At 50.2% G+C, this 21,526-nt stretch overlaps 1 protein-coding gene across 1 annotated transcript; it reads right to left on the bottom strand.

Moving 5' to 3' along the window:
• Positions 1–3,911: 3,911 nt before the first annotated feature.
• On the bottom strand, positions 3,912–17,047 carry Scn2b (sodium voltage-gated channel beta subunit 2). Its single transcript, XM_004667405.2, has 4 exons — positions 16,795–17,047; positions 9,362–9,528; positions 8,870–9,080; positions 3,912–7,696 (listed from the first exon to the last, which is right to left on the bottom strand). The coding sequence occupies exons 1-4, from the start codon at positions 16,862–16,864 to the stop codon at positions 7,497–7,499; spliced, it is 648 nt and encodes a 215-aa protein (XP_004667462.1). The 5' UTR covers positions 16,865–17,047; the 3' UTR covers positions 3,912–7,496.
• Between the last annotated feature and the right edge of the window lie 4,479 nt (positions 17,048–21,526).

The raw sequence follows: 21,526 nt of genomic DNA, 5'->3' as shown, positions 1-21,526 counted from the left end.
GTCCCTCCCACCCCCCCAAAAGTATCCCAAGTAACCAAGCCAAAGGCCTGGGGTCTGCTTGCTTCCTTCCACAGCACCTCCTGGACTCTCAAGGTCATTATTGCCAGATGAAAAGAAAGGCTACATCATCAGACCTCTGGTTCATGAAGTCTCAGTTCATCTGTTGGCCTGACTCTTCCACCCCCGGGCTCTCCCCTCTCTTATCAGGGATCTCTGCAGTCTTGTAGGAGAGGGAGCTGCTAGGCTGACTCCTCTGACCTCTCCTCCAAACCTGCATGCCATGTCAGATTTCTAGATGAGTCCCAGTGGGGTATCCACCGGGAGCAGCTCCTGGAGGTGGTTGGCATGCTGACCATCAGCATGAGTGAATGGAACTCAGAGGCTTTGGGGTAAACATCTGTATGAAGGGCTCTCTGAGGAGAGTTCCTATAGGTTCAATAGAGAGTCTCTGAGGAGAGTTCCTGTAGCTTCTATAGAGGGTCTCTGAGGAGAGTTCCTATTGCTTCTAGAGAGAGTCTCTGAGGATAGTTCCTATAGGTTCTACATAGAGTCTCTGAGGAGAGTTCCTATAGGTTCTATATAGAGTCTCTGAGGAGAGTTCCTATAGCTTCTAGAGAGAGTCTCTGAGGATAGTTCCTATAGGTTCTATAGAGAGTCTCTGAGGAAAGTTCCTATAGGTTCTATAGAGTCTCTGAGGAGAGTTCCTACAGATACTATAGAGAGTCTCTATGGAGAGTTCCTGTAGCTTCTAGAGAGAGTCTCTGAGGAGAGTTCCTGTAGCTTCTAGAGAAAGTCTCTGAGGAAAGTTCCTGTAGCTTCTAGAGAGAGTCTCTGAGGATAGTTCCTATAGGTTCTATAGAGAGTCTCTGAGGAAAGTTCCTATAGGTTCAATAGAGTCTCTGTGGAGAGTTCCTGTAGCTTCTATAGAGAGTCTCTGAGGAGAGTTCCTGTAGCTTCTAGAGAGAGTCTCTGAGGAGAGTTCCTGTAGCTTCTAGAGAGAGTCTCTGAGGAGAGTTCCTGTAGCTTCTATAGAGCGTCTCTGAGATGAGTTCTGGTAGCTTCTATAGAGAGTCTCTGAGGAGAGTTCTGGTAGCTTCTATAGAGAGTCTCTGAGGAGAGTTCCTGTAGCTTCTATAGAGCGTCTCTGAGATGAGTTCTGGTAGCTTCTATAGAGAGTCTCTGAGGAGAGTTCCTGTAGCAAGGACCTCCTAGCCTCCAACTGGTCAATGGCAAAGGCCAAAAGACCCAGTGGCAGCTCAGTCTGCATCCTGCACCCAGATTCCCAGTCTGGATCCCACCAGGCCTGCTTGGGATTTATCTCACCTACAGGATATAGATGCCACCCTTCACCTGTAAGATGAGAGGAAGATGGGTAGCCTAAAAGGAGCCTGCATACAAACCAGCATGAGGCAAGTCATACTAATGAGTGTAGAAATGAGACTGAGTAGTGGAGCTAAAGGACAGGAGTCTGTTGCCTGTGAATATCAGGTCAACCTGGCTAGAGTCTTTACCTGGGAGTCCAGGCCTGGGCTCTATCCCACCTGAATCATCACCAGCCATGTGATTTTCCCTTCCTGAACCTCGGCTTTGGAAACAGTCCTTTAAGGAAGCACAAGCCTCTTCTAGGTTGATGTAGATCAGCTAGGAGTGGACAGGGCAGGTGCTGAACTGCTGTGGGCTACTGTGCTGAGCTGTGCCAAATGCCAGCCCTCTAGATGAGGGACGTGGAAAGGAAGAATACCAGCCCTGGAGTCTGCTCTGAGGCTACCCTTGTGCTTATGTCAGACTACAGCCTTAAGCAAGTTCTTGTCTTCAGTTTTCCCTTCAAACATTGAAGAGACTTTGCCAATATATTCCCCAGGACCCATCCGTCACTGAGCTTGTAACTATCTACTTGCTTGCCACGTTCCTTGTGACCCAGATTTTTATCCCACAAGTGGCCATTCCATTAGGATAGTGAAGGACAACAGAGATTACTTAATATCTCCACCTCAGCTGAGGGACTCGAGAAGCCAATGAGTAATTCTGAGCCAAGCTGCTCTCCCCTCCACAAGACAGCTCCACAAGTGCTGCATCAAAATTACCCTACTTTGGGCTGGAGAGATGGCTTAGTGGTTAAGCACTTGCCTGTGAAGCCTAAGGACCCACGTTAGCCAGATGCACAAGGAGGCGCATGTGTCTGGAGTTCATTTGCAGTGGCTGGAGGCCCTGGCACACCCATTCTCTCTTTCTGTCTGTCTGTCGCTCTCAAATAAACAAACAAAAAAAAAATACCCTACCTGGCCCTAAGCAGGCCAAAAGTATCAATTTAGGACAAATGCTTGAACCCCAAACTCTCCAAAGCCAAGCCCATCACAGGTCCTCCAAGCAATCTTAGAGAAAAAAAATGAGGAAGCAGATGGTGACCTGACCCAGGTATCAGGGGCCTGTTTTGGTATGGAAGGAACCAGACAGACTCCCAGCACCTCAGCTCATGTCCTTTGTCTTGGTTTCTTCTCCTGTTGAATAGAGAAGCACCCTCCTTGACATCCTACCAGTGTCTTCAGAGAGCAGACAACCTCCTAAACCAAAGTCCTTTGGTTTTGTTAAACACCAGTCACCTTTACACTGCTGCCTCCTTTCTGGTGTCTCACTGGAAGCATTGGGGCTACCAATCCTGAGGTCCTCCTGGAATATTCCTGACCACTAACCACTGGGATGGGTCTCTATATCTCCAGAGAACAGATAGTAATGCCAGACAGAAGTCATGAATTGCTTATGGATTTCCTTGCCACTCAGCAAGTTTAAGCCAGAACATTGGAGCCCCTAGACAGAAGGCTGGCTTTGATTTCGAACTTCTTATGGCTGATTCAGCACTATGTGACTAGGATAAAGCAATATATATATATGCAGATGGGACAGGAGCAACCCGACTCTTCCCAACAGCTGCCCTCCTCTGTGAAGCTGCAGAGAGCAGACTTTGACCAGCTGTCACTGATTCTTCCAGAATCCAGAGCAAGTGGAGGAGCTGTCTACCTAGTCAGATATGGCTGAGAATGAGCAGTAAGGAGGGCCCATCTGTCATGGAAAGAATAGGCAACATCCACAGAACATTTAGCCTCGGGTGCTTAAGGGTTATCTTAATCCAGAAGTAACCAGAGCCTCCCAGAAGTGGTAGCTCAGCCACCTGTTCCAAGGTGCCTCCCTGGAAGGCCACAGAGCTCAGGAGTCCAAAAGGGTAAGGAAAGAGAGAGAGAGAGAGAGAGAGAGAGAGAGAGAGAGAGGGAGGGAGGGAGGGAGCGAGCGAGAGAGCGAGAGAGCCGTGCACCTTTAATGCCTTTATTCCAGCACTTGGGAGGCAGAAGTAGGAGGATCACTATGAGTTTGAGACCAGCCTGAGACTAATTCCAGGTTGGCCTGGGCTAAAGGAAGACCTTACCGGGAAGAAAACAAAAAAGAGGGCTGGAGAAATGGCTTATCAGTTAAGGTACTTGCCTGTGAAGCCTAAGGACCCAGGTTCAATTCCCCAGCACCCATGTAAGACAGATGCACAAGGCGGCACATATGCCTGAAGTTTGTTTGCAGAGGCTGGAGGCCCTGGCATGCCCATTCTCTCTGTTTGCCTCTATCTCCCTCTCTCTCTCCCCCTCTCTCCCTCCAATAAGTAAATAAATAAAATATTTTTTAAAAGAAAGAAAAGAATGAAGGAAGGAAGGAGGGAGAGAGGGAGGAAAGAAAGAAATGGGCAGGAGCCCCTTAGGTTAACGTCATCCTTCCTTACAAAGCAAGGGCTCTGAGTCCTCAAATAATAGATCATCTGGCAGCATGCATGAGGTCACCCAGAAAGGAGCATCAGGGGTCACCATCAGGCTCCTGGTAAAGTCTCCCCTAACCTCCTCTACACCCTGGAAAAAAGCCACACTAGAGAGATGTTCAGGGGAGACAGTGTGTTTATTGTAGCCAACAGATTTCAAGCAATTGGAAAAATGGCAAAAGAAATTCAGTCTGCTCCCAGAAACACATACAGCCTAGCAGTAGGGTCACAGAGGACCATTTATTTAAGCTTCTCTCTCCTTCCAACCCTTCCTTCCAACCCCCACACACTATGTAAAACCTAGACAGGGTATAAGTGCTTGTTATGTAGCTGGGTTTCCCCGAAAGAGCAGAAAGAACATCCCATAAAGTGCCTTTGGTGAATCAATTTGAGAAACTGAGATGTAATTATAACCTCCCCACCACAGTGTAACTTTTGGGTTGTATAATGAGATGTTTTATATTTGTATATATAATATATCTATACCTATACAAAGAAGCTATGTACAAATGCATCAGCAAAGCCTTAATACAGGAAGACATCAGCAAGAGGCACAGCAAGGGACACAGGCTGTCTATCCTTAAGACATAAATAGGAGAAAGATTTCTTGATTAATCACCCGTTCCAATTGCACCAAGCCATTTCTATGGCCTGGGACTGTCTTTTTGGATCTGGCCAGCATTTCCAACTGTCTACCTGCTTAACCTAACTTTGTAAATATTTACCAGCCCAACTTCCCCCAAGGAGACTCAGAGAAACATAGATACCATCAGCTTTTCCTTTTTATAAAGGGGGAATAGCTGACGAGTCCATAGCGAAAAGGGCAGATAGCTATTTCCAAAGCCAGTTCCAAGGCACCTCAAGGCATTTCAGTCCTGAAAAAAAATTGTGCTTTGTTCTTATAAGCTAAATCCCATGGGTTAGCCAGCCCATCTCTCTTTGCAGTGGCTTTTAATTAGGAGAAAGAGACAGATGGGGTGAGGGGATTCTGAGCGAGCAGGAACGGCCCAAGTGGTTGAGAGAGAGGCAGACTGAAACCAGCAGGGCACAGTGGTAGAAGCATGCAGCCGGAAGGGAGCCCAGTGCCCACACTGCAGTGACAGAGCAGCTTGCTGGCATAAAGTAGGAAGCAAACAGGAGCAATGGCTATTGTGGAAACATCTCACAGTTTCCCACCTCGACTCACAGAAGCCCCATTTTGTTCCCAGCCTCACTACCCTGGGAGAGAGGCAGCTTGGGGACCCCAGAGGAGGGCCTCAGAGGCTTGAGAAGAAAGTGCGTGTTAGGACCGGTGAGCACCTGGGCAGACATGGCTCCTGACTCAGCCCCGTCTGCTCTGGTGCCCAGGGCCTATGGCTAGACATTGCTTTTTCTGAGCCCTCCATCAGGCCAGAGAAGGAAAAGACCCCAAACGTCTTTAGCTTCTTGAAGGAGACTTAGAACTTCTTAGAGTGATCCAAGGGACTCTTGTGGGTAACTCACCTAAATGTTCTAAGTCCTAGAAAAAGAAAAGTTCCCCACGTGAGTGTAGATCCTTGCTCACCCTGAGAGAGGAGGGCACATATAGGGTGACCAACAATGACACTCACAAGCTGCAAAATTTGCCATCATCTCAAGTCTTAGCTGGCTTGAGGTGCCTACAACCTACCACGCCAATCCCAGCCGGTCGGCCTGAAGGATAGGCCAGTATCCAACTGCTCCAGACATCCTGGTGTCCACCCCCATTGGCAGTGTGTTGATTGGCAGTTAGGTACTGAGTCAAAGAGTTTAGACTATCCAGAAGGGTTGGACTCACCCGTGAGTTCTCGGACTGGTTGCCCATCCCCAAATCGGTGTCCACCCTACCTGGCTTCCACACCTCTCCTGTGGTACCTTCTCTCCTCCCTTCCTTTCCTACTTTCCCAAGCCCCAGACTCTACAGTAGTCCTTTCCTTTTCCCCTAACACTCATCCTGGAAGCAGTGGCTGCAATGGAAGTAGAGGCACAAAAAAAAAAAAAAAAAAAAAGACTTTGTCCTGTGGTGCTGACCTGGCAGTCCCAACTCTGTTATGGCTTTGTGTGTGCACCCCTGGGACCCAGCATGGTGCCTGACACAGAAAGATGCTCAAGACATGATTGTTGAGTTGCAGTGAGTTGAGCTGACCCTCCCATCTGCTGTCATTCTCTCCCCCAATTGGCCATCTGATGGGCAGAGACAAGGATTGGTCCCTGAGACTTTCATGGTCCTGTCTCCACCACAATCATGCCCTACCCTGGACAACTTACTCCCTGAGCCTGTAAGGGGCTGAGCTCCCAGGAGGAAAGCAGGGCTTGAGAAACACCCTCACGCAGCATACACAGCTCCCAGGGCCCAAGAGGCCTTCCCACCAGGAATCCCTGTTTACTCAAACCCGTGGTGAAGGAGCCAGAAAGTGGGAAAGACCTTCGATTGCTGTCACTTGGAGCACCCTCCCCACCCTTGTTTTCCCATCTGTGATAGAGGGCCTGGGCTAAATAACCTCGGAGGGTCTTCCAACATTGTATTCTTCGAGTTGACAGTGTCTGCCCTGCCTTTCTCATTTTCTCCAGGTTTAAACACCTTCCTTATAATGACAGGAAAATGGCAGTGAAAGTTGGCTTCCCCACGGCACCTGCTTTCTTCCCTACAAAGCAAACTGCAAGGCTGGGCTTTGAGGCTCAGAGCCTCCTCTCTCATTTCCTTCCTTTTGCCAAAAGCCAGATGGAAGCCCTGCTGAGGGCAAATGGAAGTGCCCAAACAAAGGCCTGAGGGAAGCTGCCCTCTACAGTTAGCGCCTCCTCAGTTCTGAGCTTTGGCTTCACCTGGCCGGCCGAGGGGAAGGTGGTCACCCTGTTGGAGAAAGCAGTCTGGGGGCATGAAATCCCTTCCCCTCAGTCCTTCAGCTGACTTTGTTGCAGGTCTCCTGTTGGTGGGTCCCCAGGGCCAGGACCCTACCTGGAGCTGCTTTCCCAGTCTGTGCCCATTGGCATCCTCAAGGGGTCAGTAGCCAACCGCAAACCAGAGCCTCCTGAGGAAGCAGCTAGCGATGGAAATGAGCCGGTGCAGAGCTTCCTGGGTCAAGGCCCGTGCGCAGGTTCACCTCATCCCTAGCTTCCCTTGAGTACCCCAGAAACACAGAGTCATCCCTTTACCACACCTTCACAACTGAGGGGACCCTACCCTCACCCCTGCCCTGGCGGCTGCCCTGGGCTGGGAGCACCCCTAAAGAGCACAGCAGAACCACCATAAGACCTTCCTAAGGTGGCTCTGGACAGCACAGGACCTCCTCACCCCCAGCTCCATCTGAAGTCACCACCAGATCAAACTCTGGGCAAACTGGGCAGCTGACCCCTCCCCAAACACACACACACACACACACACACTGCCTGCCCTTCCTCATCCTCGCTCTGGGAACCCCACACGTGCCCCCCACCTCCTCGAGGACTGGAGGGCCAAGGCCCCTTCTCCGCTCTCTCCAGGGCCACACATCCCAGGTGCCATGGCAGTTCTCAGATGGAAGAGAGGTGGGTCACTCTTGGTGCAGGGTGGGAGAAGGGAAGTGAGGGGTTCATGAGAGCCCCAGGTCAACCCCAGGGTCCTGTTTGAGAGAAGCACACCAAGAGAGGGCAGGCGGGGTCATACTACACAGGGCAGAGAGTGGAAGGAGACAGTACACAAGGAAGGGGCTGCAGGGCGGGCCACCCGTTACTTGGCGCCATCGTCCGCGTTCCCCTCGCCGTCCGTCTTGCCCTCCTCCTCAGTCTTGAGGTCATCCGTGCTCAGCTTCTGCTCTTTTTTCCTCCTCACACACTTGACCACCATCAGCACCAAGATGACCACGGCCAGGAAGCCCCCCACTGAGGCACCCACAATCACTGCCACTGTGGAGTCTCGCTCGGGAGGCTCTAAAGGAAAGGAAGGAGGGCCACTGAGCACTTGAGCCTAGAAGAGAGACTTCCGCCACCCCCCCTTGCTCCTCGAAGTATGAAGACCCCCTGACTGGACTGTCCTCCAAGGACAGGACTTGATTCAAAGCCCAAGCAACCCAGCCAACTGACCACTAAGCACCCCCATTTCCAAATCGCAGGACCCCATTGTGTTCCCTTTCCCCATAGAATGGAATATTTAAGAGCAGGAACTTTGAGATCAGACAGAACCAATTCTAAGACCTAATTACAGGAACTATGACGTGTGAGCTTTTTTGTCTTGTTTGTTTTCTGAGGTAGGGTCTCACTCTAGCCCAGACTGACCTGGAATTCACTATCTAGTCTCAAGGTGGCCTTGAACTCACGGCGATCCTCCTACCTTTGCCTCCCAAGTGCTGGGATTAAAGGCATGCACCACCATGCCTGGCTTTATTATTATTATTGTTATTGTTTTGAGGGAAGGTTTCTCACTGAACATGGAACTCATCAGTTGGGCTAGACAAGCTAGCCAGAAAGCCCCAGGAATCCTCCTGTCCTTGCCTCTCAAGCACTGGGGTTACATGGGTGTTGGGGAATCTAAATTCTGTTCTTCCTACTTATAGGGCAGATACTTTACTAACTGAGGCATCACCTTACTCCAAATTGTGTGCTCTTTATTTTTGTTTTTGTTTGTTTGTTTTTTGAGATAGGGTCTCACTCTAGTTCAGGAAAACCTGGAATTCACTCTGTAGTCTCAGGGTGGCCTTCACAGTGATCCTCCTAACTCAGTCCCCTGAGTGCTGTGATTAAAGGCATGCACCACCACGCCCAGCTTTAAATTGTGTGATCTTAGGTAATTTATTCTAATATGTTTCCTTATCCATACAGTAGGGATTATAATATAATTATGATAATGCCTCCCTCAGTTGGTTCTATGAAGATGAAATGAGATCAAGCCTGTGGAACTACCCAGCCAATGACAGCTGTATGATCAACGTGCCCCTCGGTGATCAGAGGGAAGGCCTAGATGACTTCCACCAGCATGAGCTGCCACTCCTGCTCTTATGCGGACCACAGCCCCCCCAAAGTGTCCTGAGATAATGCAATGGAGAAGGGTCATGCCCTCTCCTCCCCACTACTCCCAACCCCCGCAGCCCAGTCCCTAGCCCTCACCTTCCAGAAGGACCTGCAGGTAGATCTTGCCATGGCCACGGTGGCGGTCAGGTGGATTCGTGATGTAGCAGTTGTAGATGCCCTCATCCTCCAGTTGCACATTTTTCAGTGTCACTGATACATCATACTTGCTGGGGTTTCCAGAAAACTCCACACGGTCTCGGAACCGCTCCAGCTTCAGGTTAATGATCTTCATGCGGAACTGGAGGAACTGGGGGGGAGGGGAGTAGACAGTGGGACACTATGGAGTCCAGAGGTTTCAAAGGCAATGGGAATACACCCTCTTACCATGCACCCTTTTACACGAGGGGAGAGGCAGTCATCCCCAGAATGTAATCCAGATATGGAAGCTGGTCTTATGTCAAAGCCCCATATGGCCCACTCAGAATCTTCTGGGGCTCTGATCTGGAGCAGGAGCATGTGTGGGAGAGGTAGTATTCATGCTGCAGAGTTCTCTGTGTCCCCTAACCCCATCTCTACCCTGGGACTCACCATCTCCTCGGAGCAATTACTGCATTCCTGGTAAGTCCAGTTCAGGGAAAACTGTTTGTGGTTCACTGTGTAGCAGGAGTTGAAGGTGCAGGGCAGGCGGGCATCAGAGCCATTGAGGATATTTAGGGTGGCAGGGACTGTGACTTCCATGCTTCGCCCCGGTGGCACTGTAGACAAAGCCAGGAGCTGATCAGGATGCTGACTGACAGGATTAGGGAGAAGGAGGAAGACTTCTCTAGCCAGCGGAGGTAGAGGGAGTGAGACAGAAGTGGGTGGAGGGAGAGGGGGAGCTGGTGCTTGACAGCAGCTGTTAGTCAGGTTGACACAATGGAACGCAAAGTCTATGAGGACACCAGATGTGGTCCTCGGAATCAAGGGAAAAGCAGAGCAAACAAATTTTTAGGCTGTGGACAGCCCAGTGAGCCCTAGCCTCTTCAGAGAGCATCCCGTCCCCTGTCCCAGTCCTGCTGATGCAACTTGCCTGCTACAAAGGAGCCTCAGCATGTTTGCCTCTGGTTCCCTTTCTCCAACCATTTCCAACCACCTTTGCTGGGCCAAAGCCCTTCCAGGGGGAAACGGCAGTGCCCACCCCACCTCCCACCCCCGCCACAATGGGACAGGTAGCCGAGCTCAGATGGAGTCTGGAAAACCCTGCTCTTCCTTTCTTTAGACCAGCCCAGCCCCCACCCCGCTCCCCGCTGGCTCTGACAGGCAAGAAAGAGGGCAGGCAGGCGGCCACTGGGCAGGAAGAGGAGGCTGATGGTTCTATGGGGACAGGAGTGCAATGGGGAGATGTCGGCCTGGAAACACTACAGCGAAGAGCTGGTACAGGTTGAGAGGGAGGGCACGGTGGGAACCACAGGTTCTGTGGAGTTCTATATGAGGCACCAGACTCAGGCTAGAGGCTGGTGCTGTGGCTGGGAAAAAAAAAAAAAAAGGCCTGTGCTACTCAGATCTTCTAAAACGGGGGGGGCGTGGGGGAATCTAGGGAGGTAAGTAAGTCGTATGGGACCCGGCATTTAGGGAGCCATCCACTTTCAGGGACACAAAAATACCTCCTTCAGTGTTATACCTAGGACCTTCCTCCTTGCCCTAACCCTGGCCTTAATGCCAAGGTTCTCTGCAAAGACCATCAATACCTCATTCCAGAAGATGAACTTAGCTCAGGAGTACAGCAATGACCTGGGTGTACAAAGCCTAAGGTTCAAGCCCCAGCAGTAACACCCAGCATCATCCATTCATTCATTTACCAAGTACTTATAAAATCATTTGTGTGTCCGGGGCTGGGTGTCACCACAGGGCAGTCACCGCGTCATGTTCTGGTGAAGGGACAGATAGCGACACCAACAAAATGACGATGCGATTGTCAGAAGTGAGAACTGCCATGGGCTAAAAGCGTTCAAGTGAGGCCGAGGGGAGTTGTCATATACAGGGTGGTCAGGGCACACAGCTCTAAGAGAAGAATGTGCAGGCAGCACCAGACCCAGGGGAGGGAAGAAGCCTTTTGAGGTCTTGAGGAGAACAAGTTCCAAGGCAGACACATCAAGGCAGTGTCCCCACAGCTGGAGTGACCTTCCACATCTGCACTAGAACAAGCAGAGTGATCAAGGAGGACTGGTAAGACGTGAGGTCAGAGTGGAGCAGGGCCCAGGCCACAAGAGCCAGAGCAAGGAACTGGGGGTCCACTGAGAGAGACAGAAAGTGAGGAAAGGGCTGGGGAGGGGCGAGGGCAGCTGAGATCCTGGCTACATGAGAAGGATGGCCCCCGACATGGGGACTGCATAAACAAGGGGACCCAGTTGGATTTAAGTTCCACCCCAGCTCTCGCCCCAGTCAGCTGGGAGGATGTGGACAGGCTCCTTTTACCTCTGCATGCCTCAACCTCCTTTGCCATCACCCAGTGGTTATTATCAATAAAAGAGGGGCTAAGGGCTCAGCAAAGAGCAGCGGCTAGTATCCTGCTTCTGGAACAGGGAGGGCCTCAGAGATGGGGTAAGGGAGTCTCTGGACCTTGGAAACTAAATCCTTGAACCAGCGCTTGGCCTTCCCCCAGAAGGAGCCAGGCTGCAGGGATCCTAGTTTCCAAACTGTTTGGATGCTCAGAGCCGATGACCTCACCCCAGAGGCAGCAGCGCTGCGGTGACAAGCAAAGATCCCAAGCTCAGAGCATCCTTCGCTCAGCTCATCCTCAAGGGTGAGGGGCGGGGGCACGCTACACGACTTAAGGACAGAAAGTTCTCGGAGCCACTAGTCCAGAAGGTCACGCCTGAGCCCTGGGTGGAGGGAGGAGCATGCGGAATTCACCCGCAGGGCCAAAGATCCCGAAAGTGCCTCTAAATGACAACTGAGGCTGCACCAACTAGGGACGCCGAGGGACCCCCCAGGAGGACCCAAGCCCAGTTCCCGGCTCCTGCACTTCCATACCCAGTCTGAAAGCACCGGGCACAGAGCCAGACAAGGAGGAGGTGTGCAGAAAACACCAGCACTCTCCCCTCGCGCTGCAGAGGTGGAAAAATCTGAGGGAAGAAATTGATGGAGGCTTGTCCCGAGTTCACCTCCCATCCCAGCCATGCCTGGCCTCTGCCTCCCCTTCCCCTGAAAGGGCTGAAAATAGGAAATAACCCTATGAGGCTGGCCCAGGGAATTCCACCCTCCCCAGGCCCTGTCTCATCCCAGCAGTTTGAACTTGAGCCCCACCCCGTCCAACAACAGCTCCCTTCATCTCATCTAGAAGGACCAGGCACCAGGTCAGGGGTAACGATGCAGCGCAGGTCCGCCCCCACCCCCTTCACTGCAGGCGGCAGCAGGTGAGGGGCGTGCGCCCTCTAGTGGTCGTAGAGACCAAACGTCAAATGCCATCTGCAGCGAGGTTAGAGGTCACCGTCCGCAGCTGGGGAACCTGCGTGGGGGGGGGGGGCGGCCTAGAGCCAGCGCCATCATTTCCCGCGAGGAAAGAGATGTGCCTAGAGACACACGTTGAGAATAGAGAAACATTGAGACCAGAGGAGAGCAGAGAAGCTGAGACCAAAAACAGGGCTCGTCCTACACCCCCAAGATTCAGCCCAAGGCCTCCCAGGAATCCCAGAGACCGGGGTTGAAGCCACAGCCTTCCACCAGCCTAGGCTCTTCAAGTTCAAGCAAGATCCTGGTTTCCTGGTTAATTCTGCCTCTTCGGGAAGTAGGGGACTTCCATGCCCACAGGCGGGCCTTCATGGTAACCACTAGCAAAGCACGGTCTACACATCGCTGCCATCTGTACACACGGCGGCCATTATCACCACCCTGCCCTCCTTTCCAGAAGAGGAAAGCTGCACAAAGAAATTGAACAAGGAGTTCAAGTTCACGGCCAGGAAGTGACAAAACTAGAACTGGAACCCGTACTGCCTGGCTCTGGTCAGGATCGAGGGGCTAAAGCTGGCTGGGGATGTATTGTCATTTCAAGGCATCCCTGGGAACATGCCTCCTCACTTCGACTTGGCAGGACCAGGCTGTGGCTCCAAGCAGGCTCCCCAAAAGGCCCGCAATGAGGAGGAACTCATGACCTTCCTAAACTCCCACTTGGGGCTGGGTCTGAGGTCTGTGTCTCCTCATTCCCAACTCATGGGAAGGAAATGATGGGCAAAGGTATACAGTAAGACTGTGGCTTCTGCTTTACTGCCACAACACCACGGGTGTTGGGCACGCCTCTGCAAGACACCACTAGGCACCTTGGGCCCTGCTCGACCACAGTTCTCACTGGCCCATCACGCAGATTCTGAAATGAGGCTCACCTGTCAAATGCTATCTGGCTGGAAGTGAGCTCCTTTACTTCTTTCTCCAGCCCTACAGCAATCTATAAGGTAGATTTGTTTTATTCTTGCTGAAGAACAGGGAGGAGAAAGAAGGGAAGGGTGGAGAAAGAGAGAGAGAAGGAAGAGGAAAGAAAGAAAGAGTAAGCGGAGCAATCGCCTGTGGGGCAACCTTATGCCTCAAGCCCTACCTCCTCCCTTGCACTGCCTTTCGGCTCAGAGCCTCTCTGTTCAGGGTCACCTGGGTGGCCAGGAGCAAGCTGTCTTCATGTTTCTCATCTCCAAGCCTCCACTGACTGTCTCTCTGCAGCTTCTCGTTATGGTTTCTGGGTGCTCTTTGCCATCTGGAGCCTTAACTCCTTCCAGCCTCGGTCTTTCCATGAACCCTCTACTCCAGTCACCCCAGAGTTCTGATTTCCCATAAGCCCTTCCTTCCCTTTACCTTGCATATGTTTTTGCCTCTTTCCTGGGCCAACTCATAAGGCACAGCGTGGGTGGTGGCTTTCTCCACATCTGGTCCTATCTCCAGCCCTGGTCCTGTCTCTTCCACATGACTTGGAGGCAGACTGACTGAGGCTCTAGTGCCCCCATCAGTGACCTGTGACAAGATTGTTAACCTCCTGGTACTTCACTCTCCTAGTTTGTAATATAGGGGACAAGCGTAGGACTCAAGTCCTAGGGTGGTTGTGAGCACCAAATGACCTGCTTCATGTATCCAGCTCAGCACAGTGCCTGACACCCAGCCCTGGACAAAAAGTGGCTTCTAGGATTATCATTATTACTCCTATTGATAGGGCACGTACAGTGTTGCACTGCTATTGCTTGTCCTTCACCTCTGATGAACTACTTTTTATTTTATTTTATTTATGTATTTATTTGACAGAGAAAGAGAGAGAGAATGGGTGCACCAGGGCCTCCAGCCACTGCAAAAGAACTCCAGATGCATGCTCCACCTTGTCCTTGTACAACTGGCTAACATGGATCCTGGGAAATCGAACCTGGGTCCTTGGGCTTTGCAGGCAAATGCCTTAACCGCTAAGCCATCCCTCCAAACCCCCTTTTATTTTTTTAGGTAGGGTCCCACTCTAGTTCAAGCTAACCTGTAGTTTCAGGATTGTCTCGAACTCACAGTGATCCTCCTACCTCTGCCACCCAAGTGCTGGGATTAAAGGCATGTGCCACCACACCCCACCTGGTTTGTTTTGTTTTGTTTTTGTTTTTTGTGAACGTCTTCGTATTCATCCTGGCATCCCTGGCACCCAGAATGGCAGGTGGCACCTCATAAGTGCTCAATAAAGTCCTACTGACAGAAAGACAATTTCCCCCTTATATCTAGGTGCCAGGCCCCAGCAGCAATAGCGCAGTGGGGTTGAGGGAGGACTGCTCCTCCTAAACTTCCTCTAACACAGCCCAGACTTTGACGGCCAGGCCAATGACTGTAGAAAAACTCCAGGGAATCAAATCACTCAGAACATTTTCCACTACAAACTGGCTCTTGCGCTTGTGTCATGAGTACCTCTGGCCTGGCATTTCTCTTTGCCAGCTCTATAGGTATCCCCATTGCCCTGCTTGTGTGTGACACCCTGCTCCTACCAACATCTGTGGCAGCCCTCCATCCTGGTGATCAATGATAGTACAGCCACCTAAGTTCCATTGTCCTGAGTAGTGAAGTGGCCAGGGGCACACCCCATCACAGCTTCAAGTCCAAGGTCTTCATTGGTACAGGTCTTCTGACTTTGTCTTCCTCCTACAACCCCTTACAGCCCCTATGCCCAGATCTGCTCATCCCAGACTCTGTCTCCCCCGAGCCTGTCTTCTGAGCCTGATTACAGAGCCCTTTACTCCCTTCACTTAGACATGGCTGTTACAGGCAGCTTCCTGCATGCACAAAGCTGTGCCTAATTCCTGAGCAAAAGGGTCTGCTTAGCAGCTCTGACTTCTTACATTCACCTCACCTGCTTTCTAGCTTGTACTTCCATCAGCTACTGTTCATAGAGTAGTGTCGTTTCCTAAGACTTGGGGGCAGTAGAGTCCAATATTTAAGAGTGTGAGTTCAAGTCTCAGCTCTGCTATGCTAATCGTGTGACCTTATTGAGTACATAACTTAATTTCTCTGGGTGCCTCTGTTTCCTCCCAGAAACATGAATATAAAATCATAGAACCTGCCCCGAATGACTGTGGTGAGGACTAAACAAGATACTCCATACCTGGGCTTATGGAAAGTTCTTGAGAGATGGTTAACCATCACTGGCCTTGCTATGTGCCAGGCCACAAGCACACTATGCAGGAGACAGTCTCCTGGTCACCCATGGCAGAACTGACATTCAAAGGTGTTCAGCATCTCACCCAACCAGAGTCATTAAAGAGCAAAGGTGGCTTTAAACCCAGGTCCAAGTCCAAGCTTCCACAAGAAAAAAAGAAAAAAAAATACAGTTGGAGCCTTATCATGCAGACTGCCAGAGGCTCTGTGTGTCTCTGTTTAACATTCTTGCCCAATACCCAGCACATGACACCAGAGAGACAGACTTGTGGTGGGAAGTTTTCCCACATATAGTCCTTGAACTTGATCCCCAGCCACTGTCTTAACGAGGAGGAAGTTTAGGAGCAACAGTGGAACTATGTACAAAGCAGGCTTCATCCCTGCCTGGTGGGTGTTCACCTGTTATCCTAGCACTCAAGAGGCAGAGGCAGGACAGCTGCTCTAGTTTTAGGCCAGCCCGGTCTACTTGGGAGTTCCATGCCAGCCAGAACCACACAGTGAACCCGTGTCTAGAACACCCTCCTCCACAAAATAGCCTACCAGGTAGTCTATGAGGGTTCAGAAATGAGACGCACACTGACACCCCTCACGAGGTGGCCTGCAAAGCTGGGTTGGACAGTTCAAGATTGGTTTTAAAGAGCCACACCCTACTCAGAAATGGGTTCCATTCATGCTCCTCTCTTAGCACCCCATCCCTTCACCTGACCCTCTCCTCTCCTCCATCTGGCCCGAGCCAGGGCTGCCTTCTCCCTCGGCACCTGTTCTGCTCCGGCGGCGGCAGCTCTCCTCCCTGCGCCCATCCTCAAGGCTGCTCTCCACATACTCCCACACACACATTCCAAGTCTGTCAGTAGGACAGACTTTCGGAAAGCCAGACCCACACTCAACTTTCTGCCCCCAGCTCTCCAGAACACTCTCTTCTAATACTTGAAATCTACTGACTGCAGAGATCAAGGTTCACAAAGGATGCCCTTCAAAGAAGCCAACAAGTCCCAGGACACCCCCCCCCCCCATCCACAGCAGCTAAGAAAAAAAAATACAATAAAAATCCTTAAAGAGTCTACAGAGCAGGCTGCGCTTTGCCCCACCCCCACATAGGTCCACTTGAGGAAAATCTAAAGGAAGAAAAAAAAACAGCTCTCCATAATTTTGAGAATTTTCATGGCCAAGCAATACTGAATCTCCTAATCCAACATTTCTGTCACCAAGCCGTCCCAGCATGAGGCAGTCCCAGCAATGTCCCCCCACCCAGCCCAGCAGTCCCTTCCCAAGGACGCAGGGCAACACTGAGGAGGTCTCCTTCTCGCCTGCCCCCGCCCCCTCCTCCTGCGGTGGCACCTGCACTTCTAAACCCACCGGAGCATGCAGATGTGAATCTAACTTACCCAAAGTGAAAAAGAGACTCAGCCCCGTGAGGCTGAAGGCAGGGCGAGGTAGCCAGGCATCCCTGTGCATTTTCAGAGACTGAGATGTGAGGCGGGTGACCTAGGGGAGTGGGTGATTGAGGGACCAGGGACCGCAAGGGAGGAATGGTTAGATGCTAAAAAAGAAAATGCACGGATGTACTTCAAAGACATATACAACATTAAGGAAGCTTTATTTCCATCTCTCTAATATGGCCGACTTGTATGTGGCTGCTAAAAGGAGAGGGGGGGTGGTGTGTAAGGGAAAGAGAGAAAAAAAAAGGGGGATGGAGTAAATATTGTGGTTGGTGGATTTCAAAATGCAGGTGGGAGGGCATAAAAAAGTCTTTTTGGAAAAAAAAAAAATGTTGCCAGAAACTGTACCCTCTAAAACAAAGAACTAATTCAAATATTGCCTTTCTATTTCACTTGGAATGATTTCTGAATTTTGCAACTGTTAAAGGGCGCTGAGTATGGTGACACAGGCCTGTATTCCCAGTACTGGGGAGACTGAAGCAGGAGGGTTGTCATGAGTTTGAGGCCAGCCTAGACTACATAACAAGACCTGCTTCTTGAAACAAAGAAAGAAAGGAAGGAAGGGGGAAAACTGTTGAATTAAATTATCTAATCCAAAGCTGCTATAAAAAAATAGAGCTCTCTTCATCATTTAAAAACACCCTCAGAGCAGAATAGGTGGTGGTCAAGATTGGTATTAAAGAGCCAGCACTTGGGAGGCAGAGGAGGGAAGATCACCATGGGTTCGAGGCTGCCCTGAGACTCCAAAGTGAATTCCAGATCAGCCTGGACTAGAATGAGACCCTACCTCAGAAAAAAAACCCACCCCCAAATAGAAAGTGCTATTTGGGGAGGGGAAGGTGCAGGGAAGTGAGATGGAGACTTTCAAGAAGTAATGACTTCCTCATTGTTCTAGCATTTCCACAGAAAACAGAACATATCAAAGAAGACTGGTGCAAAAACACCTAAGAGTTTTTAAAGTCGGATGTACCATGAAACTTTGGAGAACAAAACAAGAAAAAGACATTCTTGTGACAATTGGGGGAAAATAAATATGGACTGGACATTAGATGATATGAATGAGTAATTCTTAATGTGTCATAAAAACGTTGTAACAATGTTCCTTAATGTCTTTGCCCCTTAGACATACACACTGGAGTGTTTGTAGGTGACATGAATGTCCTTTAAAATATTCCAAGAAAAATCAGAGAAGTCGGGGAGTGGGTGTTACCAGAGTAAGCAGTATCATTGAGGGTACAAATTAACTGGCCATGTCATGATATAGGTCTATAGGTCCCTTTCCACTTGTATATGTTCTGTGTTTGAGGGGTGGGGGAATGGGAGCATCGGGGGCTCCAACCACTACAAATGAACTCCACACACATGCACCACCTTGTGCATCTGGCTTATGTGGGTATTAGGGAATCAAACCTGGGTCCTTAGGCCTCCCAGGCAAGCACCTTAACTGCTAAGTCATCTCTCCAGCCTATATATGTTCTTTGAAGAAGGGGGGTGTTTGCTGTCATAAGCAGGAGAACTTGAGGTAGAAGTGGCCTCAGGCAAAGGAGGGGACAGAGTCCAGCAGAGCACAGGTTCTTGGGTGCCATCCCCTGCGTGGTCATTCATGTACTAGTGAGGGGGCACTAACAAACGCTATTCCAGCTTGATTCTAACCCAGAGTCCAGTTGACACATGATAACTCAGGGTCAGGATTCAAACCCAGGACTTTGTGAAATGCTCCATGTTCCAGCATTCCACGTGGCTTGTCACCCAGGAGAGGAGGCAGGGAGACCCCCTGAGGTTCAGACAGTCAAGAAAAGTGTTCTGGATGCAGAGCAAAGTGCCTAGGGTAGATGCTCACTAACCCCATGGTGACTGGACTGACAGGTACCCCTGAAGGAGCCAGCACATTTGGAGAGGGCATGGCAAAATACTGAAGGACATGAAATCAGCCCAGGCAGGTTTCTGGAATGGCTCTAGGCAGATCAGGAGCACAGGGCCCGGAGCATCCAGGCAGGATGGTCAGGAGGCAGAGGACAAAGGTCTTCATGCTCTCCCTGCCAATGTCACTCCAATATGGTCTGGAGACAGCCCAGGGAAAGGCACGTGGGGAAAGAGAAAAGCCTCCTTCTGTGCCTTGCTGGGCCCCACCCTCACATCCCTGTGGTCCCTTCCACAAGGTGCAGCTCACAGGTGTGCCCAGAGGGTTAGCCTGGCGCCAGTCCAGCCTCCTGCTCAGCTCTGGCCCAACCGGCCAAGTCCCTGTCCGCAGCTCACCATGCAGGCTGCCGCAGACACTTTTCAGCCCAGTCCCATTGCCAGAGATTTTTCGTTTGACGTAGCCGGCCTCCTCCTTTTTCTTAATGCTGCCAGGGATGCCTGTGAGGCTCGAAAACTGAAGAAAACTGCTTTCCTGCCCCAACTTGATCTCATGCTAGGTCCAGAAGCTTTTGTTTTGTAGTTCATTGAGTCAAGAAACAGGTCCAGAAGTTCTTACATTTCTCTGTTGAATTTGGCTAAGAGTCACTAAATAAAACTTTGAATAGCTTTGGTTCAACTCAGACCTCAGGATCAAGAGTCAGTAGGAATCATGTCAGGAGCCAGAAGATGAGAGTTATCTCAGAACCTTACATAGCCTACTGAGGGGTCCCCATGCCCCTCTGCTTCAAGAGGTAACCCTTTCCTAGGAGCCAATGGGACATACATACTGGGCTGTTATAGGTGAAATGATGTGATGACTAGAATATACTTTAAAATAGTCCAAGAAAGGGCTGGAAAGATGGCTTAGCAGTTAAAACACTTGCTTGCAAAACCTAAAGACCCAGGTTTGACTCCCCAGTATCCACGGAAAGATAAATGCATGAGGTGGAGTAAGCATCTGGAGTTCCTTTGCAGTGGATAGAGGCCCTGACTCTCTCTCAATCTCTCTCTCTCTCTCTCTCTCTCTCTCTCTCTCTCTCTCTCTCTCACATAAGTAATAAATAAATAAATAAATATTTTTTTAATATTGCAAGAAAACAAAATAGAGATGCAGGTGATACCCACATCTCTATTTTGTAGACAATACCATGAATGTTTCAAACTAGGTGGCAACATCATGATGCAGGTCTCTTTTCGAATAGAATTTGGGGGAGAAGTGGCCCTAGGCAAAGGAATCTGGAAAGCAGAAAGTCACAGCAGTGTTCTGCAGAAGGATGGCACAAGTAATCAAATATGGGCTATTTGGGGAGTGAGTGAAACCATGAGGTTTTGGCATTTCTGCCTGGCGTCATTTATCACTGAAGATTTTATTGGACAACACTCAATTACCTGCCCTATTGGGAAAAGAGAAATAATCCAAAGGAAGGCAATTCCCTTTGCTTTTGGAATGTCTTGTGGAGGTTACAGGTAGATATTTGCCCTAGAAGAGCTTAATTTCTCCAAGCATGTTCCTCGTCCTGGCCAGCATTTTTGGTGTCACCTGGAAACTGGTTATAAAGACAGGAGTCACAGCCCTACCTACCCCATGCCCAAGAAACTGGAATCTGCAGTTTAACCAGATTTCCAGGTGACTCTAGTGAGCACATTAAGGTTTGGGAAACACTGCCTTCAACTTCACAGATTCGCAAGGGGCAATGAGAAGCCAGGCTTGGTTTGGTGAAAGGGAAACTGTACCCGAGGGAACAAGCCTTGGCTGATCCGCAGAGCACAGAGTAGCTGCTTGTGACTGGAGTCCTGGGAAGACTTAGATCTCCATGAAGATGCAGGAGGGAGACACTGATGATTTGGGAACTTCCAGCTTTAGTGACCTATGCGGGGAGAGGACCCTCCGGGGATGCTCGGAGCAGCAGAGACAGCTTCCCTGACTGTCACCTGTGCCAGGGTGGGCTTTTCTGGGGTGCAGCTGCCTTCAAGCTAGCCGTACTCCTGTACGCAACTGCTCACTCATGTTCTGTAAGCCACCCCAATAAACTCGCTGGTTCACTCGCTTGCTAAAAAGATGCAGGAGGGCTGGCTTAGTGGTTAAGGTATTTGCCTGCAAAGCCAAAGGACCCAGGTTTCATTCCCCAGGGCCCACATAAGCCAGATGCACAGGGGACTCATGTGTCTAGAGTTCATTTGCAGAAAATTGTTTAAGTGGAGGGGCTGGGCATGGTGGCACATGCCTATAATTCCAGTACCTGGGAGAAAAAGGTAAGTGGATCATCACTGTGAGCACAAGGCCAGCCTGGGCTACTTAGTGAGTTCCAGGTCATCCTGGACTAGAGTGAGACCTTCCTCCAAAAAAAAAGGCGGACCCAAGGTTGTCCTCTGGCCTACACATGTATGCACACACACACATATACATGTGCACCCCACCCCTCCCTCACACATGCATTTAAAAAAATTTCAGGGCTGGAGGGATGGCTTAGTGGTTAAGACGTTTGCCTGCAAAGCCAAAGGACCTAGGTTTGATTCCCTAGGACCCATGTTAGCCAGATGCAAGAGGTTAATTATGCACCTGGAATTCATTTGCAGTGGATGGAGGCCCTGGCACACCCATTCTGTGTGTGTGTGTGTGTGTGTGTGTGTGTGTGTGTGAAATAAATAAAATAGCATAAAATTAAAATTAAAAAGAAAATTCCAGAACTTTCTGTTCTTCGGAAACAGGTTAAATCACTATTACTTTTATCATTATGAGAGAGGGCTTGGCTTTGTGGGAAAACTCCAAGTTCCTTTA

The sequence above is a fragment of the Jaculus jaculus genome, chromosome 3, assembly GCF_020740685.1.
Source record: "Jaculus jaculus isolate mJacJac1 chromosome 3, mJacJac1.mat.Y.cur, whole genome shotgun sequence".
Taxonomy (NCBI): domain Eukaryota; kingdom Metazoa; phylum Chordata; class Mammalia; order Rodentia; family Dipodidae; genus Jaculus; species Jaculus jaculus.
Note: the sequence above shows the minus strand (reverse complement) of the source record. Positions and strands in the feature narration are given on the sequence as shown.